Raw genomic sequence first — 23,440 nt, 5'->3', positions numbered from 1 at the left:
CAACCCTAAAAATACCCCCTGCACCCCCAAACCTTCCACACACCCTTAACCCTAAAAATGCCTCCTGCACTCCAAAACTCAAACCCACCCTAAGCCCTAAAAATACTGTGGTACCCCAAAAACTAAATTCCCCTTAAACCCTAAAAATACCCCAGTACCCCAAAACCCAAACCCACCCTGAATCCTATATAAACTACCTGTACCCAAAAATCTATACTATCCCTCAAGCCTAAAAATATCTCCTGCACCCCAAAACACAAACCCACCCTAAAGCCTAAAAATGCCCTTGTAGCCCAAAACCTAAAAAAAGCCCTTAACCCTTAAAATACCCCATCATGTCAAAACCCAAAACCCATACTGAACCCTAATACCCCCTGCATCCCAAAACCTTCTACACACCCTTAACCCTAAAAATACCCCCTGCACCCCAAAACCTTCCACACACCCTTAGCCCTAAAAATACCTCCTGCACCCCAAAACCAAAACCCACCCTAAACCCTAAAATACAGTGGTACCCCAGAAACTAAATTCCCCTTAAACCCTAAAAATACCTCAGTACCCCAAAACCCAAACCCACCCTGAACCCTCTAAAAACCACCTGTACCCCAAAACCTATACTATCCCTGAACCCTAAAAAAATCTCCTGCACCCCAATACCCAAACCCACCCAAAACCCTAAAAAATGCCCCTGTACCCCAAAACCTAAAAATCCCATTAACCCTTAACCCCTTCCATGCTGATGACGGCCCCCAGCCGTCATGCACTACGGTGCTCGTGTGCTGATGACGGCTGGGGGCCATCATAAACCCGCCCACTCGCGATTCTGCCGCACAGGTGCAGAATTGCGGAGGCATGGAAGGGGTTAAAATAACCTATCACCCGAAACCCCAAAATCCACACTGACCCCAAATAATACCCCCTGAACCCCAGAACCAATCCTATACTCTAAAAAGACCACTCTAAAAATACCCTGTGCACCCCATAACCCAAACCCACCCTCAACCCTTAAAATACCCCTGAACCCCAAAACCTATACCCCTACACCCCCAAAGTAAAACCATATACTTACCTTAAGCTTAAATATTAAAAAGATATGCTTTTACTTTTAGTAATGGTACTATCGTGATGATGGTATGCGGAGTGAAGGTATGCGGAATGAAAGTTTCGTTGGGAAGGTGGTTTAAATTTCAAGCAATGTTTCCAGCTTCAATAGGCTGTTAAAAGAAAGATATCAAAAAAGTCTGTGGTGACAATATTGTGTCCACTTATTCCCCATCTTTGTTGTATACACTCTAAATAAGCTGAAATATTGCTAGCAATGACATTAGAATCACTGACTTTACTGCAATATTTCTCGGGATATTCAAAACTCTTCCTCTCCTCTTACACATTCAGCAAAATAATGTTTGCCCCATTTCATATTGCACGTGAAGCAAAAACGCTGCCTATGAGTTTGTTCCATATTTTGAGCCAGACTAATAGCCTGATTTGGAGTTTGGAGGAGGTGGTCCGTCACAAATGCAATGGCATACCCTGCCTGCCAAACCCTTGGATGGTCCACCTTATTTAGAGATGGGCGGAACTTAAATATTGTGTTATAGTAGCCGCTATTGGCTCAACTGATGGAATACTTCCTCTAACAAGCACAACGAAGTAGGGGCACTTGGAGAAAGGACATTACACTGCCCGCTCTATTTAGGGCAGGCGGTGCAATGTCCATTTTTTCCAGTCTGTCACCGCCAGGAACAACCTTGTGATGACGGACAGAAAAAAATTCTAATGACCCTCACTCCCTGGGAAAAAGTTACCAGTATGTGCAGGCAATTCGCTTTTTGTTTTTCAAAAACAAACTGCCACTTATGTTGTTCTTTTAAAATACAGAGATAACTACAAGGCTCTAAATGTGACAGACAGTTGTCCATCAGGGTGAGGGAGGTAATGTACACTGCCGCCATGACAGACTGTACTCCACCCACCAAATTAGGCCCTAAGCTTGGAGAAGAACTGGTTTGCTCCTTTTCTTGGTGTGATACCACAATATTGACTCTGAAATATTGACCCACAATAGTATTGACTGCAAGATGTCAACCTGCACAATATCATGAAGGTAATTAAATGTAGAATCAAAATAGTAAATATACATAACTCACTCCCTCCGGAAACCAGGCTCATCTCCTCCAACAAACTGTTTAAGAAAGAAGTAAAAGCGATCCTCATGGCTAAATACACATAATCTATTATCCTGTAGCTCTCATGAATCCTCTCCGTAATACCTGCCTGACCCCTTGGTCTACCTGTACTACTTGTATCATGACTTATTTGATTGTATATGTTCCCTCTTTGTATTTTGATGTATTGTTAACACACCTGTCTGACTTTGCACACTGTACCTACACCACCTCAACCATCCCTTCTTTTGTACTACTGATGCACCTGTGTGACTATACATCCTGCACGCATCTACCTCAACTATGCCCACCTTTATGTTATCTCCAAAAACACTTGTAGCACGCTTAAACAAGTATATGCTTATTTTTGTACTTTTATATTATTGGCGCAACTGTTTGACTATGCACCTTGTACTACCTCACCTATTATCTACCTCCTGTTTTTTGACCTACCTATGTAACTATGCACCTTGTACCTAACTACCTCAACTATTACATTCTGTTACTCCATCTCCCCCGTGCCCTTGTAAAGCGCTCTGATATCTGCAAAGATCTTGTTCGCGCTATATAAAACTTTCAAAATAAATAAATAAACATGTGTCTATTTATTGTTGCATTGATGATATTGTGTATGTCATTATTTTGCAGCCGGTATTGTAGCAGGTTGATATTTGTGTATTCGAAATTGAGACAAACAGCCTCGTTCTTATGTGACAAACAGCAACAAGGTTTCTACATGGATTTGCCTGTTATTTTACCTATTGCCAAACTTACTGTAATATAACTTGGAATGTAAATAAAATATAGTTACAGAAAAGTATGTCTCTTTACAAATGAAGAGTATGAAAATAAATGATGGAATGTCTGACTTGACGTCAGATGAGGAACACTGAAGCACTTTGCAAATATAAAAATAAAGCATAGTAAAATTTGGTTTATTCAGACTTTTTTGGCCATATAAACACTGTTTTACTTTTTACATGAAAATGTAAATATGATTTATATATACAAATGCATAAAAATATGAATTTAGCTACACATATTCTTTGTACATAATTTTAAACTAGCTAGTTTCTTGCTAATTACATTAATAAGCATAGGCGCTTTAGCAACAACATGTTGATTTAATCTAATACTAGCAATGAATGCAAGTTTTATTGTCAGCCTCCACACATTCTTGCATTGATGTTGGTTACCAGGGGCGGCTCCTCCATTATGGGGGAGGACCGTCGCCCCACTGAATAATAAAATTATAATAAAAACACTTTATTATCATTTTATTTTTCCTTATTCCGAACTGAGGTTAGGGCGGGGGCTCCGCCATCCTGCCAAGCATCACAGTCAGACGGATGGGTGTTTGGGCACTTTTAAGTATGCATGTCTATTTGGCTGACCATCTCAGGCCAGCCAAACAGAAATGCACACTCATGTTTCTCCAACCCAGCTGTGTTGTACAGCCGGGTTGGAGAAAAGCCCCAGACTCCCTGGGCCTGAGTAAGTGTTAAGTCAGCCTGCTCAGGCCAATCAGGCCAACCAGCATGTGAGCTGCGCTGTGATTGCCCTCTGAGAGCCTGTGCTGCATGACCAGTGTCAGAAGAGGAGCACCGAGGCGGCGGCCATAGGAGCAGGTACGTTTTGTTTTTTCCCTTTACCACTGTCTCACACCCCTGCGTTGCCTCGCCACCCCAAAATTGGAGCAGCGCCACTGTGTTAGACCTGACAACCGAGGATGGTCTTCACCCCAATTTGTTGCCTTCCTCTTCCATTTTTGCTGAACGTGTTTTTGTAGGCTTTTAGCCCTCTGTGCACTTTACCACTGCTAACCAGTGCTAAAGTTCAAGCGCTCTCTCCTTTAAACATGGTGAAATTGGCTTACATCCAATTGCCACATTTAATATACTTGTAAGTCCATAGTAAAGTAGCACTACATGTACCAGGGACTGTAAATTAAATGCTACTAGTTGGCCTGCAACACTAATTTTGCTACCCACTTAAGTAGCCTTTTATGGTAAAATTAGCTTATATCTTATTGGCACATTTAATTTACTTATAAGTCCCTAGTAAAGAGGTACTACATGTACCTTGGGCCTGTTAATTAAATGGTACTGGTGGGCCTGCAGCACTCCTTTTGCCACCCACTTAAGAAGCGATTTAAACATGTCTCAGGCCTGCCACTGCAGCATGTGTGTGCTGTTTTAAACTGCCATTTCGACTTGGCAAGAGAAACCTTTTTGAGAGACCTAAACCTTCCTTTTTATTACAAATAAGTGACCCAAAGGGTAATCCCTTCACAGCCTAGAGGGCAGAGTGCAGTGTATTTAAAAAGATTGACATGTACTTTTAAGTTTTACATGTCATGGTAGTAAAAAGCTCCTAAATTTGTTTTTCACTAGTGTGAGTCCTACCTCTACCATAGGATAACATTGGCTTAACTTATTTTATTTAATAAATGATAACTTTCAGTTGGGAATATGTTGGAATGTCGAGTTTGGAGTCTAAAGACTTAGGGCCAGATGTAGGTAGGCGTTTACCGGGTGGTAACGGCCGAATTCGGCCGTTACCGACCGGTAAAAGCAATTTGACATGTAGGTCCCTGTATTTTACAGACTCGGTAAATTTACCGATAGGTATATTTACCGAGTCTGTAAAATACCGAGTCGGTATTTTAACGGAATAGGGAAAATTGACATGTAGGTGGGACTCTTCTGAGTCCCACAAGCATTAAAAAATCGGTATTTTACCATCAAATACTACTTGATGGTAAAATACCGTTTCAGGTGTGCATGCACATGTGTGCATGCACACCTATGCCATATGACAGGCAGACCTGCCCTTAGGGCAGGTATGCCTGCCACATGGCACCCGAGCTTCTTTTGGGGGTGCCAGAGGGTGTCAAAGTGACACCCCCTGCACCCTTGTGGCTATCGGTATTTACCGATGTGGTAAATACCGACCGGTAAATGCCCGTTCATTCCTATGGGCTTCAAAGCCCATAGGAATGCATGGGCATTAACTGGTCGGTATTTACCGCATCGGTAAATACCGACTGTTTCCGATTCGGTAATTGCACATCTGCATTTACCTACATCTCGGTACTTTTATTTTCCGACCTCTGAAATACCGAGTCGGTATGACTCGGTATTTAAGAGGTCGGAAAATAAAATTTACCTACATCTGGCCCATATACTTTAAAGCCCTCTTCATTGGTAAAGTCAGATTTTAAGTCACAATTCTATAAATGTCACTTGAGGCAGAGGTGTGATACTGGATTTGAAACCTTTACTGGTTTTTATATGCTTTTCCACATAGAATGACCTTTTAAAAGTAGACATGGTTTAGTATTTGGTGATTTCTTTGACAAGTGTTTTGTTTTGGTGATGCTGCATTAAGTGTATTTAGACACTTTGCATATATAGGCACATTTCCGGTCTTGGTTGAATAGGTGCACTTGTGGTTATTTTTGTATGTGATATTTATCTGGGTGGCACATTCATGGTGACTGATCCACAATTTTGATTTTCTTTTTGGTGCACTGATTATCTCATTACAGTTTTAATTGATATTTATCAACATGTATGTATTTTTTTAAGTTCCTCAGGAGTATGTCCTTAAGCAGCGTCACTCAGTCCTGAAGATGGTCTTGCGAACTCTTTAGGCATCTGAGACCAAAACATTGACAGTACATCGTCTCTGGCTCTTCTATCATCTACATACAATCATTTGTAATTACATTTTCAATCTTTGATGGGATATGGTCAGAAAGTATATGTTTCTCCATTAATCAGCAGTAAATACACTTTAACCACTACATCAAGGCCTTCAGTATTTCTGGTAATGTCTTTCCACATCAAGCCTACTTCCTCTTCTAACATCCCTGTCAGTGACGCAACGTCGTTCAGTATTTGCGCAAGTGCCGTGCAGGAAGCTTGGATGTCAGCTTGATTGGCTTCTGATGTTTTAAACCAACTTCTCACTTCCTCCTTAAGGTCAAGAAGAATGGAGGCCAGCAGCACTTCTAGTTGGGCCAGCGAATCCTGCAGGGGTTCTAATTGGGCCAACGGGTTCAAAAGGGCCAGCGGGACTTCTAGTTGTAAATTCGGGCCCCTTGCTATGCAGCTTTCATCAGCATGTTGCAGCCCCACCTCGTCCACCTCTTCACCTCCAGAGGCCTGAACGCTGTACTGCTCTGCATTGGTATCTGAAAAGGTATCACGTCTACTCCATATCTCTTTTCTGTTTCCACACCTTTTTTACCCTCCTGGCCTACATTATTTACAGGCATCATAAGATTAACCCCCACCATCTTGGGCTCTTTCTGAGACTTCTGGGACTCGGCCGCTATTTTGCCACCCGTGTCCCCGGAAGCCATTACGTGGGTCAAGACCATATAATATGATTTAAGGGATTGAGTGACCTTAACTTGTAGGGGTGAGATTTTTTTCCCCCTCCCACGTGGGCTCTTTACTAGATGCTTTACGGATTTCCCAACCCTCATTACCTTGGTGGGAACAGGCCCTCCAACTTTGCTAGTGCTTATATCACAGGGGGCCACCGTAGCTGAAGGTAATTTAAAATCCAGACTTACCCCAGTCGACTTCCCGAGAGTTCTGAGAGTGCTAGTGGTTTGAGTGTACCTTGATATCCTATCAGGAATTGCACCTGCTTTCTCTGGAGACGGTAAACTCTACTTCTCCATTTGGGGATAATGTAGTGTTGGCAGACCTCCCATCCTGCCCTTCAAGCCTTCCTTGTCATTCTGGGGGCCCGTGGCACTACATGCTTTGGCAGAGACCCCTCTCCTGCTGCTCATTTCTTCAGTGGGCTACTCCAGGAGACTTGTGCTGACTCTGTCCCTAAAGGCTCATACCGTTTGTAGTTGACCTAGCAGCACTGCAGCAGTGCAGCCCTCTCCCACACCAGAGCCTCTCTTACTTTGCCTGAACCACTCCCCAGGGTAGCTTGACGCGGCTGCATCCAAGAAAAAGCCGCAGGTATCAGCTTGCAATTTTTTGTATTAAGAAATCGGGCTGGCATTCTAAACGAGAAGGGGGGCAGTGGGGTGGGGGGTCAGGGAAGCCCTCACACCCTCGGCAGCTCGACTCCCATTCCCGGCGGTCCGCAACCATTTACCTCGCGGCCGCCATGTTCCCCCCTTCGTATACTTCTTATAATGTGACATTTTGGCCCCTGACTAAACATGGACTTTATAGACTGTGCTTAAATATTGATACTCATCGCGGAAGTATTGTATATATATATAAAAGAAAACTTGTATGCACTTTATTTTTTGGTACACGTTATTATATGTATGTTCTATTTACTTATTTCAATATAGATTTGATTTCTATACCAACTCAACTCAGAATATACATAAGTGACTCGTTCAGGAGCCTATTGTTTTAAGATTAACTTTCAGAAAGTTGGTATTTTCTTTCCCCAACCATTTGGTCCTGACACCTGTATTCTAGGTCACATGACTAGGTGCACCTTGCAGTTGGATTTTGTGTATTTCCCCCAGGCAGTAAGACAAAGTCGAATATGTGGTAGCAGGGTGGGCTATCTTTGACTTTATGAGGGGGTGGAGCTTTTCACCTACCGCAGTTTCACATCACTAAGGCTCTGCCTGAGCACTCTCACAAAGGATTTGACACTGGTCTTTTGTGACTACAGAGAAAGCTGGGGCCAGGGTAGGGAGGAAGAAATTCCAGACACTTCTGGTGCTGGAAACCTCCAGAATCTTCAAAGTAGGAACAAGGTAAATATAATGGACCCTCAGATCCAGCTCTTCAGCACACATCTGGACCTGTGGAAGACACAGGACTGCTGTGCTGCTCTTCCAGAAAGGCTGCTACTCTGTTGCCCTGCTGCCCTGGTGCCCTCCTACTTGAGTGAAAGACTGGACCTTATATCTTGAACCCAGGACAACCAGAGCAAATTCAAGGGCCAGTTGGCTGGCCTCATGATAAGAAGTCTCAGGGACAAAACAGGCCCCAACCATCTGGAGGCCAGCACCTGGACTCATCTGCTCTGATTCGTGTCCCCCAAGTGGTGCCACCCCAGTCCTGGTCCCTTGGAAGTGGACCTGCAGGTACTCTGCCAGCCCAGCTGTGGTCCTGTGGGCAGAACCACCACAACAAGATGCATCTCCTTGCAGCTCTGAATTGGAACTGCCATTGCATGACGCATCCCTGATGCAGGACTTCGCATCACAAGTCCTTTGTCCACAGCATCCTCGAAAAATCCGTGCCCCTGACACTGCGTAGTACCTCAAATCTGTTGGCCTTCAGGAAAGGCTTGAAAACTTGGCTTTTTGCCTCTTAGACTCCCTTTCCCTACTGACCCCGTTTCTTTTATATCTGTGTTGTGTTTGTCTTTTTCAGGCTGTCAATAAAGCGCCGGGACACTCTTTTGAGTAGCCGAGCGCTATAAAAGACATAAGTAACATAACATAACATAACAAAAAGATGAAAAACTGTGCATCGCAATCCCCACAACTTGTTCTGACCCACCAGTACATAGCACACCTTCAAAGCAAGATTTCCCATTGCAAGTCCCTCATTGACAGCCTCCTCGACGATGATGCAGGACCTCGCATCGCAGCCTCAGATTTCCTGGGAATCGCCACTGCGCAACACATCCTGAACGTGGGTTCTATCAAAGCTCCGCAACCAGGACCTAAGGTACTCTTGTTCAGTAGGGTTAACTTAAACCCTGTATGTGACTCGTGCTCTATTGCGGTCGATCTAAACTTGTGTTTTTGTCCCAGTCCAGGCACGACCATACTTACGACTTTGTGCTATTAAGCACTATTTTCGCATAAATCTTTAAAATGTCATATCTCAAGTTCTATTGTTTGGACTTTTGTGATTTTGGACTCAAATATTTTGTTACATGTTGATATATGTTTTAAATTGGTGTGAGATTTTTCTTTTGTTGTGTTTTCACTTTATTACTGTTTGCGATGCTGAATAAGTACTTTACACATTGCCTCAAAGTTAGGCCTGGCTGCTTTTGTGCCAGGCTACCAGAGAGTTAGGCACAGGTTAATTTGGAGGTTGCTTGTGCATCACCATGACAGAGATAGTGGTTGCCGCTTAGGTAGGGTTTCATCCCCCTCAACCAGTAGCCCAATTTCCAACACTATTATAGGCTTACTCGCAAAAGAAGTAGTCATGGTCAGTTTTGGAACTGAGGATGATAACTCCTTTAGGGTTTAGTTGTTTCCAAAAGTTGGGTATACAATACTGTTAACCTCTCTAAACTGTTACCTGACATGACATAAAATAACATAACCTATCATAATATAAACTGTAAGATTCATATCTAATCTATTAACTGGCCTAAACTTGGAAGCCAAGGACAAAATACATCTGTGAATGAGATCACATGTTCAAGGATTCAAAGATGAATAAATAATCATTTTAGACTTGCATGTTCATAGAAGAAACCAAGTCCCTTGGTAGATGAATAGAGGAGATGAATAGAGGAGAGCACAATGGATTATCATATAAAGAACATTATGCAGAGGCAAGTAAAGTGTATACGGTATTAGAAGCATACGCTTAGATCGAAACCATGGAGAATCAGGAGGTAGAACAAGTAAATAGAGTTTAGCGGTTACCTATTGACCGAATAACATAACTTAAAACAGGGCAGTCTCAACAGGGAATTAAATGACAGGCACAAGGAGAGAATTGTTGTGTCCACAGGAGCAACAGAGTACCAATGTTGATGAGTAAACATTGCTATGTAGCATGACTGGTTTTAGGTATGTGATACCGCCTCACATCCTAGAGGAAGCCTTGCGGTGGGACTTCCTGTTTCCTCAGCAAATCAAGCAGTAAGAATGGTACACATCTACCTAACATAGCCCCTCAACATTATGACAGGCCATACAGATCTTTTTCAACAAAGGGGAAGTGGAAATTGGTGGGTAGATCCAAATGCTCAGCCCCTCTTCAGTCATGTACAAGGCAAGAGGAACAGCACATCATAGCAAATACTAGAACTATCTTAGCACTGAGTCACCACCTTCTGAAGAACACATTCAGGAAATGAAATGAATTTGCATCTCAAATAGTTTCAAGAGAGCTTTCTTAAAGATATTTTGCCTGTGATTCCTGCGTTTGATAGATGTGGTTTGGTTCCAGAAATCCGGTTGTTCGCTAAAATAAAGTACATCAAGCTCTCCTTGTGATATCATCAAATGCAGGAGGGATATGGATTCCGCTTCTCTTTCAGGTCATCTTATCGTGCTACTTACTTCAGAGCTAATGGCATTCCTTCTATGGAGCCAAAGCTAAAGGAAGCTAAAGATTGCTTTTCTGTTTCCAGCTGTTGCTTAGACTAAACTGTGGGAGAAAGGTGCACGCATTATATATCGCTCTGTGGATCAAGCAACGCAGAGAGAAGAGCTTAATAAGACTAATAAGTGAAAATAGCTCACTTACAGCCAAGCCCCGTGAAATAACATCCAGCTGTGTATTTGGCAGAACACTCTTTACAAAGGCAACTTAAACTCCTAGTTAAGGAAAGACTGCAGAGAAATGCCAAAACCAATACAGGATGCGACTCATAGGAAGAGTTCCCACAGAAAGAGAGGATCAGAAAAGTAGAAGTTTCCTAAGTTCATCTGCTTCCTCATCACTGCTCTGTCTTATTCCACACATAGGTTTGACTTTTCACATCCGTCGTCTGTGTTTGTGAGGTGGTTGAAAACAGGCTCAGCTGAATGTCTTATTTCGCTCATTGGCTGCTGAGAGGATAAGTTAAAAGCAGAACTGAAAGAACATGAGTTGATGAAGGGCCTTGCTCAAAATAAGGAAAGAATAAAGGAGCGATTCACAATCTCTATAATTAAATACTGTAAATCTACTCCTACGGGCACTGCTGGATGATATACTGAAAGGACATATCACAAACAAAGCCAAGGGTCCAAAGAAAATGAGAGGTCAGACAAGTGACTGGGTGTATTCTTACACACAAAGGGGAATTCCCTTTTACGAACAGTTCCCCTCACACACAGCAACTTTATTCAGCTACCGGGTGTCAGGATTAAAATCAGAATCAAATAGCTGGTAACGCAGGTGCCCTCATTAGAGGCATCTGTGTTAGTGCATGACCGGGTAGCTGAATAAAGTTGCAGCATAGCCAACCCGTGACCAGTTTTAATCACTCACATTACAGCACTGCACTTTTTTCACCACACCAGGCTCACATAGGGTTTTAGTACACCCGCCCCCTTCTAATAAAAACATCCCTGACCTCCTCCCTCGTACCAAGGGGGTTGTAGCCCGCATGGAGACCAAGTCTCTCACACGAGGAGGCACCCCTATGATGAAGCATGACACCTCTGGTATGTGAGAGGAACCGTCCTTAAAAGGGAATTCCCCTTTGTGTGTAAGAGTACACCCAGTCACTTGTTTGACCTCTCGTTTTTTTGGACCTATGGCTTTCTTTGTGATATGATTAATGAGTAGCGCGGTGGCCCTCGCAGGTCCTAAAATCTCCTCTAGTCCCCTTGTGTGAATACATACTAAAAGGACACCCTTAACTTGCTGAGTTGCACACCCCTCTCTAGACCATTTGTAAATGTGTGTACAGTGGTTGTACTGTTTAATGTAGCATGTTCCTCCATTAATACAAATGTAAAAGATAATACTTGTTTGCATTCTGTCTCAGGCGCTTCTTTAGCACACAGGGCCGGACTGACTACCGGGCGTTTTGGCATGCCGCTGAGCTGGGGGCTGATGTCACTGCGGTGGGGGCTAATTTTGTTGATGGAGACTAGCGTGTGCTGCAAAATAAACAAAGCAAAACGAATTTCATTCAGCACTTGCAGGTCCCCATCAACGAAATCAGCCCCCAAGTCGGCAGCATGCCAAAACGCTTGGTAGCCAGTCCGGCCCTGTTAGCACATACTATGTCCATTTGTTGGTAAAGTGGTGCTTGATTGATAGTAGTGTGGGCTGTCCATCACTTTGGTTCTGATTGTATATGGCTATCGTTTGAAGCTTTTTTATGGTTGTCCAAGACTTTATCTTGCATGAGAGCATTGAAACAATAAAGGGACTGTAAACATCCAACATTTGTTTGAGTTCACTTTCTAATGGTGACAAGAAGCAATTATCTTTTTTTTTTACTTATGTGGATGGATCCGTTTGGAGTGTTTTGCGATGACTGCATGGGAAGGTTGTTGCTTAGACTGCGAGGATTGAGTAATATGCCTTAGTACATCTTCATGTCAGCTGTTCAGTGCTTAACTTGAGCCAGTGGTTTCCAGTGCACAGCACCAGCACTTAATTGTCAACAATGCTGCTTATGATGGTCTGACATACGGTGGCGCTGTTTGTTTAATTTAGGGACGAGCACAACAACAGTTGTTTGTCAATTCAATGTATCTTAAAAATAACTAATACCGTCCCCCTCGACATTGTTATAACTTTGGGAGACTGGAAAATTTGGAATTGCCACACTTGAAGGAGTGTAATAGTACTGCTATTGGCAGTGCAGACCATGGCAATAGGTGGTGCAAGCTGCAGTGGCCTCCTGCATTGGGCCCAGCACTTCCTTTTTCACAAATTAAGCACTGTGTTGGATTGCAGGTTTGCTGCAACTGATACTATCCTTATTGCATTCTCCTGATATTGCCTGCTCATCTTCCAGTTCTGAGCCCAGTATGATGTCCTAGCGAATCCTAAAAATATGAAACTTTACATGAGCATGACCTGATTTTTCAGTTAAAGCTAGGGTGACAGCGATATGTATATTTCGTTCTGGATCTGAGTTTCCAGGTAGCACAGACCTTTTGTTATGCCACGTTATGCTGAAGAAAGCTGCTTAATGTGTTGCAATATTTTTGTGTATCAATATTGCTTAATATGACCCACAAGAAAATATTTCATTAAGAATCTTTTTTATGTTTACTCCAGTACCATGAGAGGTCATGGTTAGCCCTGTCATCTTTCATTTCCAGCTATGTGCTGTTGTTCGATCTTTCTGACGCCTGTTTGTCAGTGATTTGGCGTTTCGTTGCTGTCAATGTTTAATTTAATGTATGAGTAGGTTTTAGTATGCGTGTTTGCCTGTGGATACCTTTTTAACTATTATATCTTAACTAACATTTTATTGTTTCTACGTCCCCGGGGTGTGGAGAGGTGCAGCAGACAGAGAATGTACATTCACTGGATGTCATGCTTTTTTGCATCTGTGTGTGCTTAAAATAATATGCTTCCTAACATTGTGATACCCATGGGCGTTTCTGTGTGAGTGGAGAGAGAATGGGTGGGATGCAGTTCGCTTCTCTGAACTACTTGGGTGGAGAATACACTTCCAAAAGATGAGATGCCAGGTTTTTTTTGGGTGGACACTCTCTCCACTCTTGTTCCCTGGGACCAGTATAAAAATACAGAGGGCATTTTCAATCAGAATATCGTGCCTGTGGTTGTATTTATCCCCACTGTGCAGTGTTATCGTAACACAGATATTAGTGTTTACGGCCGTTTTTTTTGCCGGACGGGGACGTGGATGTGCCAACACTCAAACAAACATAACAAAAATAAACTTTTAGTTTTAAATACAGGACCACCTCCTTTAAGGACAAAGGCTTTATTAAAGGTAACATAGTTTAGTTTCAAAGGCACTCAGAGACATTTTGATCTGTTGAGCCTAGCAGACTACTGATGGCCACCAACCAGAGTGAGTCAATTTGGGACTAACCTCACTAATACTCATAAATTCGGCTGTATTGCGATCGATTCCAAATCAGAATTTTACGAACTGACCTATTAAAAATACATTACTGGCAGCAAAAATAATGGCACGAAATGTGACCAGTATATACACCTGTCCCTGTGCGGTGTTTAGGCTTGGTTGAAGTTTACCGTATGTAGCCAAGCAATTGTGGCATATTACATGTTTGTTATTAGATTTGGCCTGTACTTAGATTTGGCCTGGTGTGGTATTTTTTGTTTTTCTTGTGTCTATCCATGTGTCCATCTGTGTAGCTCTAGTACAGTGCTATATTGTGTGGATGGAGTGTGGCCTGTGGCAATTGAGGTTAGGGGATGAACTCTGAACATTTACTGCTCCTGGTGGGGTTCCTGTACCCCTGTATTTAGTTACTAAAGTAACCTATAATTTACTTGGACAATTTCCTGCTTTATCTTCTTGGTACACTTGAGCAGTGATTTCAGGACACAATATCAATCCACCACTCCCACTTACTTGTACGAAATTCAGACCCTAGTAAAGCCATAGTAAGGCTCATCTACTTCCTGAAACTTATTCAGCGACTACATCGAAAACAGTACGCCAAGCATGCTCGTGTCTGGCACTTAGATTGTGGAAGGGGATCTTGGAAAATATCATGCTGGTCACATTCACAAAAGCTTTAAGGAAGACACTGATATTGAACATTTATCTAAATCTTAATCTAACTAGGTCTTTGGGTATTAACTCTTAAGATTCCTGCTGATGGGTATCTACACAAACCCATGCCATAAGCTGTCTCCTGTAATATTATGTGCATCTTTCTAAAATCGTCTTGCTGGATTCTTCTGCATATAACATATGTGATGCAATAAAAGTATTACCCGCTCTGATTTTTCATGGTGAGGTCACGTCTAATAAGTATCATATCATGGCTATTACTTACAACTTTTGACTTGAATCAACGTATTTCTTAAATGAATCAATCACGTGGTGCATGAAAAGGATTTTACAACAAACAATTAACTGCATTTCCTTCATCCAAGTTCCCTGTCGAAAGTCCTTTTAAACATGACTTTGATCAGGAAATTTAATTGACAAATGTTAACAAGCGGCGCCATGAAAAAAGATTCTTGTTAGAGAGTAAGAATGGCGCAATCTTGGACCCTGAGGAACATAAAGCTAAAGGATTTGGGTGCTCAAATCCCATCAATCAATGTAAATACTATTATCTTACTTATAAACGAGGTCTGTAGCCGTCACATTTGCCCCGTGGGACAGATAACCAATGAAAGCAATGAAGATCAGATGTTGTGAACGGATCAATTTCCATTCCTCTTCCACTATTTTCCATTGGCATCTAAATAAAGTCTGTGAGGTGCTGAATCTTCAAAACAGTACCTGAAGAGTTTGTAAGAGACTTCTTATACATAACGGGCTGCTTGAAAGAATTAAAAGCTTTTCTCCAAATACTCAGAAAGAAAACAATCAATCACTAATTCATCTGCTCTGGACTCCGCGGCAGCCGCCCGATTAGAACGAAGGATCACCGCCCCCTGCCACCACCAACAAATAAAACGGGTTTTAACCCAGTGTTATTATTGTTTTAGTTTAATCCCCTTGACCCACCCCCAGGACTCAAACGAGTCTTGGGGGCAGTCCCAGTGGATGACACTGTTAGTGGGGGAGTGGTGGGGACTCCCTTCAATGTGCATGAGGGTTTGGGTTGCTGGGGCTGGACAGGGCAGGCACATGCTCCCAGTCTGCCTGGGAGCGCAAGTTGCCAGCACTCAGGCGATTCCCAACGCAGTTTTCATGCAGCATCAGGATTGGCTGCAGTGTAGTCTGGAAGCCTGTACCCAAAGGAAGAGCAGAAGAGCGCTATGCGGCAGGTGGCGGCACTTTTCAGGCACGTTTTTAAGACATGTTATATTTTTTTTGTCCCCCGAGCCTCCCCCTCAACTCCCTTCTCCGGTCCGGCCTGCCCGCTACTTTGGCAGGGGACTGACCACTACTATCTGGACATGTAGCAGATTACCATTTGGCAAACGGGTTTTGGTGCAGTCTGCCACAAGGTGGCACTGTCTCGCTAATTTAGAGTGGATCACGACAATGGACAATTATTAATTCGATATACATTAAAAATGACAATTACCTGCCGCCCAAGCCATTCTTATAACTTTGGGGTCCAGTAATAGTACAAAATGTCACACTTGTAAGAGTGTGATAGTCAGTAGTTGTGTTGTTTCTATCATTGGCAGCATGGCTTGGGTGACGTGTGGTGCAAACTGCAGTGGCCTCCTGACGTGAGCCCTAGGACATATTTTTTTGGACAAATTAAGTACTACCAAAGCCAGATGTGTCATTAGAGTTTCTGTTTTAAATGTTAGTAAACTGCACCACATAACTTAAAATAGGTTTAAATGTGCACTTAGACCGTGTTACATCTCTGTGCTAAATTCTCTACAGTAAAATGAGAGACTGTCCTACCTCTGCACGTTGCCTCTGAGCCCGACCATACGCCATTTGGTTGACAGAGCCGGATGCTGCTCCCCACAAGATCAAATCCATTGTGGCACCGAATTCCACAGGCTGCGTCAAAGTGGTTATTGCAGACGTTCTGGATGAAGTAGCCATTCTCTGGGGGATGCAGCTCAGGACAGTGGACCACTAATTACAGAAAGATGACAAAGTTATTAGGAGAAGTTATCAATCTATGTACAAAGCAATCCCTATATTAAACACTTGTTTTTTTCTAAAATTCATATACTAATGCCATAAGCTCATTAGAGCTTTGGATTTCTTAAAAATGTTTGGAAAAACAATGTATGGCTGTGCTGTATTATTTCTAAGAAGTAGAATTAATTAGCTGTATTATAAATCAAATGTCTAGAAGTTGTCTGAATTGTCTTGCATTTATCGCTGGATAATTTATAATTCTACCTGATATAATAACTGATCAACTATCTAAATGCTAATCACTACATTAGGTACAGCTGGAACATATTTTTATTACAACTACGGAGATTTGTATTCTACAGTTAATTCATATCTTGCCACAGATGTGAAATATTTGAAATACATGTCCCAAAATCTACATACCCTTATTCAGTCTACAATAAAACAGGGTATAATACATGGTAGTCTTCAATCACTGTATAACAGCCTCCAATTTCCTAATTAAAGGCAAGTTGACATAGCTGCTCAACTGTACTAAGCTATTACATGTGGGTTCTGACTTCAAAACGCCTGCTGCCAGAGCCAGCAGGCATTGTGAAAAGTGAGTCACCAGCTGCCATTTCAAAAAGGAAAATAGGAACTAGCATTTGCTTCTTCTGATCAGTTTTTCTTCTTAAAAAGAAAGAAAAGTGATCATCAGAAAATAGGTATTTATGTCAACATGAACATTTTTTCCATCCTATAAGCCATCACAGGAAAGATAGAATCTTTGCATGTTTCTACAGTCTGAGTCAGAATGGTTTTTAACCTGACTTACATTAAACTGATTTGCAGGAAATCCTCCTTTTCTGAATATTCACCCCAGATATATTTGATCTTTTTCTGCCTGGGCTCTATTTTTGCTGGACTTATAACTCTGTGCACCCGTACCGCTCCTACTCAGGAGTAAAGTGCTGGTGCTCTCCCTTTAAACATGATTAAATTAGCTTATCCATAGTTGCCTTATTTAACTTGAATACCAGTCCCTAGCATATTGTACAGAAAATGTACCCAGGGCCTGAAAGATAAAAGCCACCTGATAACTGCAGCATCTATTATGCCATCTATAAAGTGGGCCTGGAAAACTTGACTTTAGATCTACCGAGTCTAACCTCACTGTGGCAGCTTAAAACCTGCTGTCACACTTGTCAAAGTAACCCTTTTTGACAAGTGGAATCTCATGCTTTTATTAGCTATCAAGCAACTGCCCACTATGTGCTTAACCTTAATGAGGTGGGACAACTGCTCCCAGAGCAAGAACAATGGCCTGGGGGTGAGAAGGTGTTTTTCTTCCCCTTGCAGATAGACAAGTTAGGGTGGACTTGGGAACTCTATTTGTAGATGACCCTGCCATTTCAGAATTAAATGTAAGGTGAAATCTGGACAAAGCAATCCTTTGTCCCCAAATTCAGGCTGACAACAAACCCAGTAGAAGGGGAGCTACACCCAGAAACCAGTTTTGAGCAGAGCTCGGCGACCCCACAAATAAACAAGCATTGGAAATGCAATAGGTCTCGCAGCATTAGAGTTAGTGCATTTAGAATTGTTTATGGGTTTTTTTTGTAAATCTTTAGCATTTTTGTTGCCTGTAGCCAATGCTAAAGAAAAAAGCCATAAACAATTCTAAAAGCTCTAACTCAAATGCTCTGAGACCTATTGCACTGTGTGAGGGTGAGGAGTTGAGGGTGAGTGAGGGTGAGGGTGTGTGAGGGTGAATGAGGGTGAGTGAGGGTGAGTGAGGGTGAGTGAGGGTGAGTAAGAGTGACGGTGAGTGAGGGGTTGAGGGTGAGGGGTTGAGGGTGAGTGAGTGAGGGTGAGGGGTTGAGGGTGACGGATTGCGGGTGAGGGGTTGAGGGTGAGGTGTTGAGGGTGAGGGGTTGAGGATGAGGTGTTGAGGGTGAGTGAGGTTGAGGGTGGTTGAGTGAGGATGAGTGAGAGTGAGGGTGAGTGAGGTGTTGAGGGTGAGGTGTTGAGGGTGAGTGAGTGAGGGTGAGGTGTTGAGGTTGAGTGAGGGTGAGTGAGTGTGACGTGTTGAGGGTGAGTGAGGATGAGTGAGAGTGAGGATGAGTGAGAGTGAGGGTGAGTGAGGTGTTGAGGGTGAGGCGTTGAGGGTGAGGCGTTGAGGGTGATTGAGGGTGAGGGTGAGTGAGGGTGAGTGAGGGTGAGTGAGAGTGAGGGTGAGTGAGGGTGAGTGAGGGGTTGAGGGTGAGTGAGGGTGAGTGAGGGTGAGTGAGGGTGAGTGAGGGTGAGTGAGAGTGAGTGAGTGTGGGTGAAGGGTTGAGTGAGTGAGGGTGAGGTGTTGAGGGTGAGTGAGGGTGAGGGGTTGAGGGTGAGTGAGGGTGAGGTGTTGAGGGTGAGTGAGGGTGATGGGTTGAGGGTGAGTGAGGATGAGTGAGAGTGAGGGTGAGAGACGTTGAAGATTACATGGCAGATGTTGGATTATGTGGCAAACACGGCAAATCAATAATTATGCAAAAAACGCAGCAGCCGCACAATTCCATCATTATAAAGAGTACATAAAAAAGGAGGGTGTTGGGCACAAGTTAATTTCATGGCCTTAAGATACCGCAAGCAGGCCTGGCTATCTTATCACCCCAAGGGAGTTTAGAAAATTTTTACATTATGATTAGACTGATTGAAACTTGTTTACACACGGATACTTAAATTAATTTTACGATCACCGACTGTGGTTTCTTCAAAGTGCTCAAGTCCTGTATAATTTGGCAGGGAATTCATGAGCCAATCTCTGTCTTCAGATTGGCGCCTGGTGTATACAGCTCTTGTTAAAGCATAAATATTGTATCAGGTTTTCTTTTCCACAAATCTCCCCTAAGCGGTCCTTTCCATTCACCAATGTGCGGACCACCACAAAGTCAGAAAACTGCCCAATGCGACGCAAATTGCATCCAATGTTGTTAGAGCCGGTTTAACCAGCGCTGCGTCCATGCAATAGAAAATGCAAAACCATGACCCGGCAGTGCGGCGAGTTTAAGAGTAGATTTTCCACCTGAAATACAAACACACAAAGCAAGTTTACAGGCAGCCAAAAGCAGGGTTTAATTAACACCCCAAAAGATGAAACCGAAACGAGGCGAACTTAACGTATTCAGCAGTGGCACACATTTCACTCTTAGGCAAATAGCGGAGAGATACAATGTTGAGGCACTTGAGGGCAGCAGTTGTTTGATGCTATGAAAGCCGAGGTCCCTGAGCAACTGCAAAAGCCAAACGAACATGTCCGTCCGATGACATGGACAGCCGCAGCCATCCATCCATCTCTGTCCAGAACAGCCTTCGAGTCGCTCAGACTGGGCTCGATACATTATTTATAGTTTGAAAGAAGCCAAGCTCCGCAGAGCAAGTTAATGCTCGTCTGATATAATAACTGCTTCTTACAGAAAACGAACGGCTTTAAAAGACCAAAACTATCAAAGATCTTCTCTAATTGTGGCAGAAGACACCCTACGAAGCTTAACACAACTGTTGAGCTTGAAGAAGAAACAAGTACTTAAGACAAGCCGGAGGGAAGAGAGGGGAGGGGGGAGGAGAAATGCGACACGGCGGGAAGGGGAGGGGGCGGAACGGGGGAGGGGGCGGAGAGGGGAGAGGTGCGACACGGCAGGCAGGCAGGGGAGGAGAGGAGGAGGGGGGAGGAGAGTAGAATAAATAATGAGTGGTGTTATACCCATCTCAGTGGCACTCATTTTATCAAACCTACAATGAAGAGAAGCTGTGTTAACCTCAAGAAGTTTCCAATCGTGACCTACTTTTTTTCAGAGCAGGGGCTGTACTCCATGATGCTCTCTCAATGGTCATATCTGCAGAGCAAGGACATCTCCTGGCGATAGAGCTCAGTGAGTCATTCAAGAGATGTGCATTCAGCAAGTGTCGGCTTCTAAGGACAGCAGCTCGGGTGGTCAATGCATTGGCCGAAGGGCACTATGAATCCAAGAGGCAGCTCGGTGGGTTGCTGTGGAGCTCCAGGTGTATGTTGCAGGCCACACGTTCCATTGCTGGTAACATAGCTCAGACCCGCATGTAACACTGACGGCACACGTTTGAGACCCCATAGAAGTAACACGGCGGGAAGGGGAGGGGGCGGAACGGGGGCGGAGAGGGGAGAGGTGCGAGTAAAATAAACAAAAAAAAAGAAGCCGGAGGGAAGAGAGGGGAGGGGGGAGGAGAAATGCGACACGGCGGGAAGGGGAGGGGGCGGAACGGGGGCGGAGAGGGGAGAGTAAGCAAGATCTGCAGAGCAAGGACATCTCCTGGCGATAGAGCTCAGTGAGTCATTCAAGAGATGTGCATTCAGCAAGTGTCGGCTTCTAAGGACAGCAGCTCGGGTGGTCAATGCATTGGCCGAAGGGCACTATGAACCCAAGAGGCAGCTCGGTGGGTTGCTGTGGAGCTCCAGGTGTATGTTGCAGGCCACACGTTCCATTGCTGGTAACATAGCTCAGACCCGCATGTAACACTGACGGCACACGTTTGAGACCCCATAGAAGTAACACGGCGGGAAGGGGAGGGGGCGGAACGGGGGCGGAGAGGGGAGAGGTGCGAGTAAAATAAACAAAAAAAAAGAAGCCGGAGGGAAGAGAGGGGAGGGGGGAGGAGAAATGCGACACGGCGGGAAGGGGAGGGGGCGGAACGGGGGCGGAGAGGGGAGAGTAGGCAAGGCGACACGGCGGGAGGGGGCGGAGCGGGTAAACAAACACGGACGTGCACGCGCCCGTGACTTTTAAGGTCAATGCGCATGCGCATAAGCTTAATGCGCATGCGCATTGACCTTAAAAGTCACGGGCACTGCAAGGAATCGCCACGATTCCTTGCAAGTTAGATAAAGAGTAGATGAGCCCCTATAGTCTCGCTTGCTCGATGCGCATGCGCATCGACAGGCGAGACCTAAAAAAGGGTAAGGTGAACCAAAGGTCTGGCTTAGTTCTTAGTTTTCTCGCATGAGCTGAGCCTTGAACATTTTTGCTATGTAAATCATACAACAAACGTCATGTAAAATATGATAAAGTCTCTTCAAAACTCAAACTATATTTCTTTAAAACGTGGACTTTATCAATACCCCACATTATAGCACTGCACTGAGAAGTACGTATTAAAAGTGATAGGTTTGAAACATAAACCTAGACCACTCCTGTCCCATGCCCACACTGCTGACAGAGCCATTAGTGAATTTAGGTGGCAAGATAGTTTTCCTGTGAACCCTGTATGTGTCCCAGATTATTATTAGCTACATTATAGTCTATTAACACAATATGTTTTAGTACAGTTCATATTCTGAAATCACATATTTGAAGGAGATTATGTTATTTGCCCAGAATCACAGGATGCTAAGCTGACTCCGAGATCTGAACCAGATTCCTCAGATCCAAAGTCAGAAGCTCTGGCCGTAACATCACATCCTGGGTAGAGGGAGGCCAGCTAGCAGAAGCCACATGGAAGCTATGCTTGTTATGGGCTCAAGGTTCCAAAAGGAGCTTGAGGTGAGCCACAGCCATCCTTCAAGATTGAGCCTGGCTTGAACTTTTAGTGGCTCATCCACCTCTACTTTTGAGTGAACAGCGAGGGGGGTCCTGCTCATTTCCCTGGCCAAGTCTCTGGGTCAGCACACAGGCTCTGCATAAGGGAGGGAGGGGTTTTCCAGCTTAAATTTTAGGAGTAAAGTGTAAAAATCGTAAGTAAATGGCAGGAGCAAGAGAAAAAACCTTAGGTACATTTTAATGATTGTATGTTTATCCTCGTGGTATGTTAATGCGTAGCCTACAAAGAGATATGACAGCATGACAATAGCCAAACTACTAATGAGAGAATCGATCCTAAAATGTGGTTTTCTGACATCTTAAGAATCATGTGAAGGTTCTCACTTGAAAAGTGAAGTAATGAAGCTATTGTGCACAGACTTACAAATTGGGAAGGGATTTCATTGTAGCAACAGAAGCATAAATAGACGTACACTGAGGCTGAAGTTATCAAAAATGTATGCGGAAACATCACTGAAATTGCCAGATGCTCTTCCACTGTTGAGTCTCAGAAACACACCAAATAAAAAGACAGCACTTTCTCTGCATGAAGTGTTGATGTGCAAAGCAATATGAATCCTGTGCATACCACCAGCTGCACTTGTGTCAAAAAGTTGTGGCAGTGTATTAGATCACTGCAAAGGCCTGGCTGATGTCATGCATTCTATCTCTCAGGAGGTCAGTTTGGCAACACCATCAGCAAAAGAAGAATTGTACCACAATCTCCAGCCCAAGAATTGGGTTGTGGTGAAGAACACTTCTTTGAAAAGATTGCAGAAGAAGGAGTGGTGACTACAGCTACTGATTCAAAATGTCATGCTCGAGTTTGCTGTGTGGAACCAGATTGGGGTGAAAGTCAAGATTAGACTCAAGATCAAGTAAAACAAGAGCAAAGGAAAAAATAAAAGAAACTCAAAATCAAGGAGTGAAGCTGAAAGTTCAACTTTCTAAAACCCGTAGAGGAAGTTAGTTTAAAGTGGAATGTGGGATTCAAAACGTTTCAGAGAGATACGTTAAACAAGTAGCATGTGAAGATGCAGCAGTAGCCACAAGCGGATTTGAAGACAAAATGTGCAACAAGGAGCTAAATAGCCTGATTCTGTGGGAGGAACAAAAAGCGTCTTCAAGAAAATTCAAGAACTTTTAAAGACCAGCAACAATCAGAGAAGAACTACTGCAAGTAGAACAAGAATATAATGACAGTGAGAGTAAACAGCTTGTAGTCAAAAGATCAGCAAGGGTAAGAGTATCTAATAAAAACGAATACAGCTGATGAGTGATCATATCTAGACGCTGTTGAGTCAGATTTGGAAG

The 23,440-nt window shown here is 43.5% G+C and overlaps 1 protein-coding gene across 2 annotated transcripts in view; it reads right to left on the bottom strand.

The window, feature by feature from the left end:
* Positions 1-23,440, bottom strand: part of SVEP1 (sushi, von Willebrand factor type A, EGF and pentraxin domain containing 1) — a 1,018,759-nt gene that overhangs the window by 646,184 nt on the left and 349,135 nt on the right. For both annotated transcript variants that reach the window (XM_086962106.1, XM_086962105.1), the window contains exon 5: positions 16,368-16,547. In XM_086962106.1, coding sequence (XP_086818232.1) covers positions 16,368-16,547 — 180 coding nt within the window. The remainder of the gene's footprint in view (positions 1-16,367; positions 16,548-23,440) is intronic.

Source organism: Lissotriton vulgaris, chromosome 3_1, assembly GCF_964263255.1.
Source record: "Lissotriton vulgaris chromosome 3_1, aLisVul1.2, whole genome shotgun sequence".
Lineage (NCBI taxonomy): Eukaryota > Metazoa > Chordata > Amphibia > Caudata > Salamandridae > Lissotriton > Lissotriton vulgaris.
Note: the sequence above shows the minus strand (reverse complement) of the source record. Positions and strands in the feature narration are given on the sequence as shown.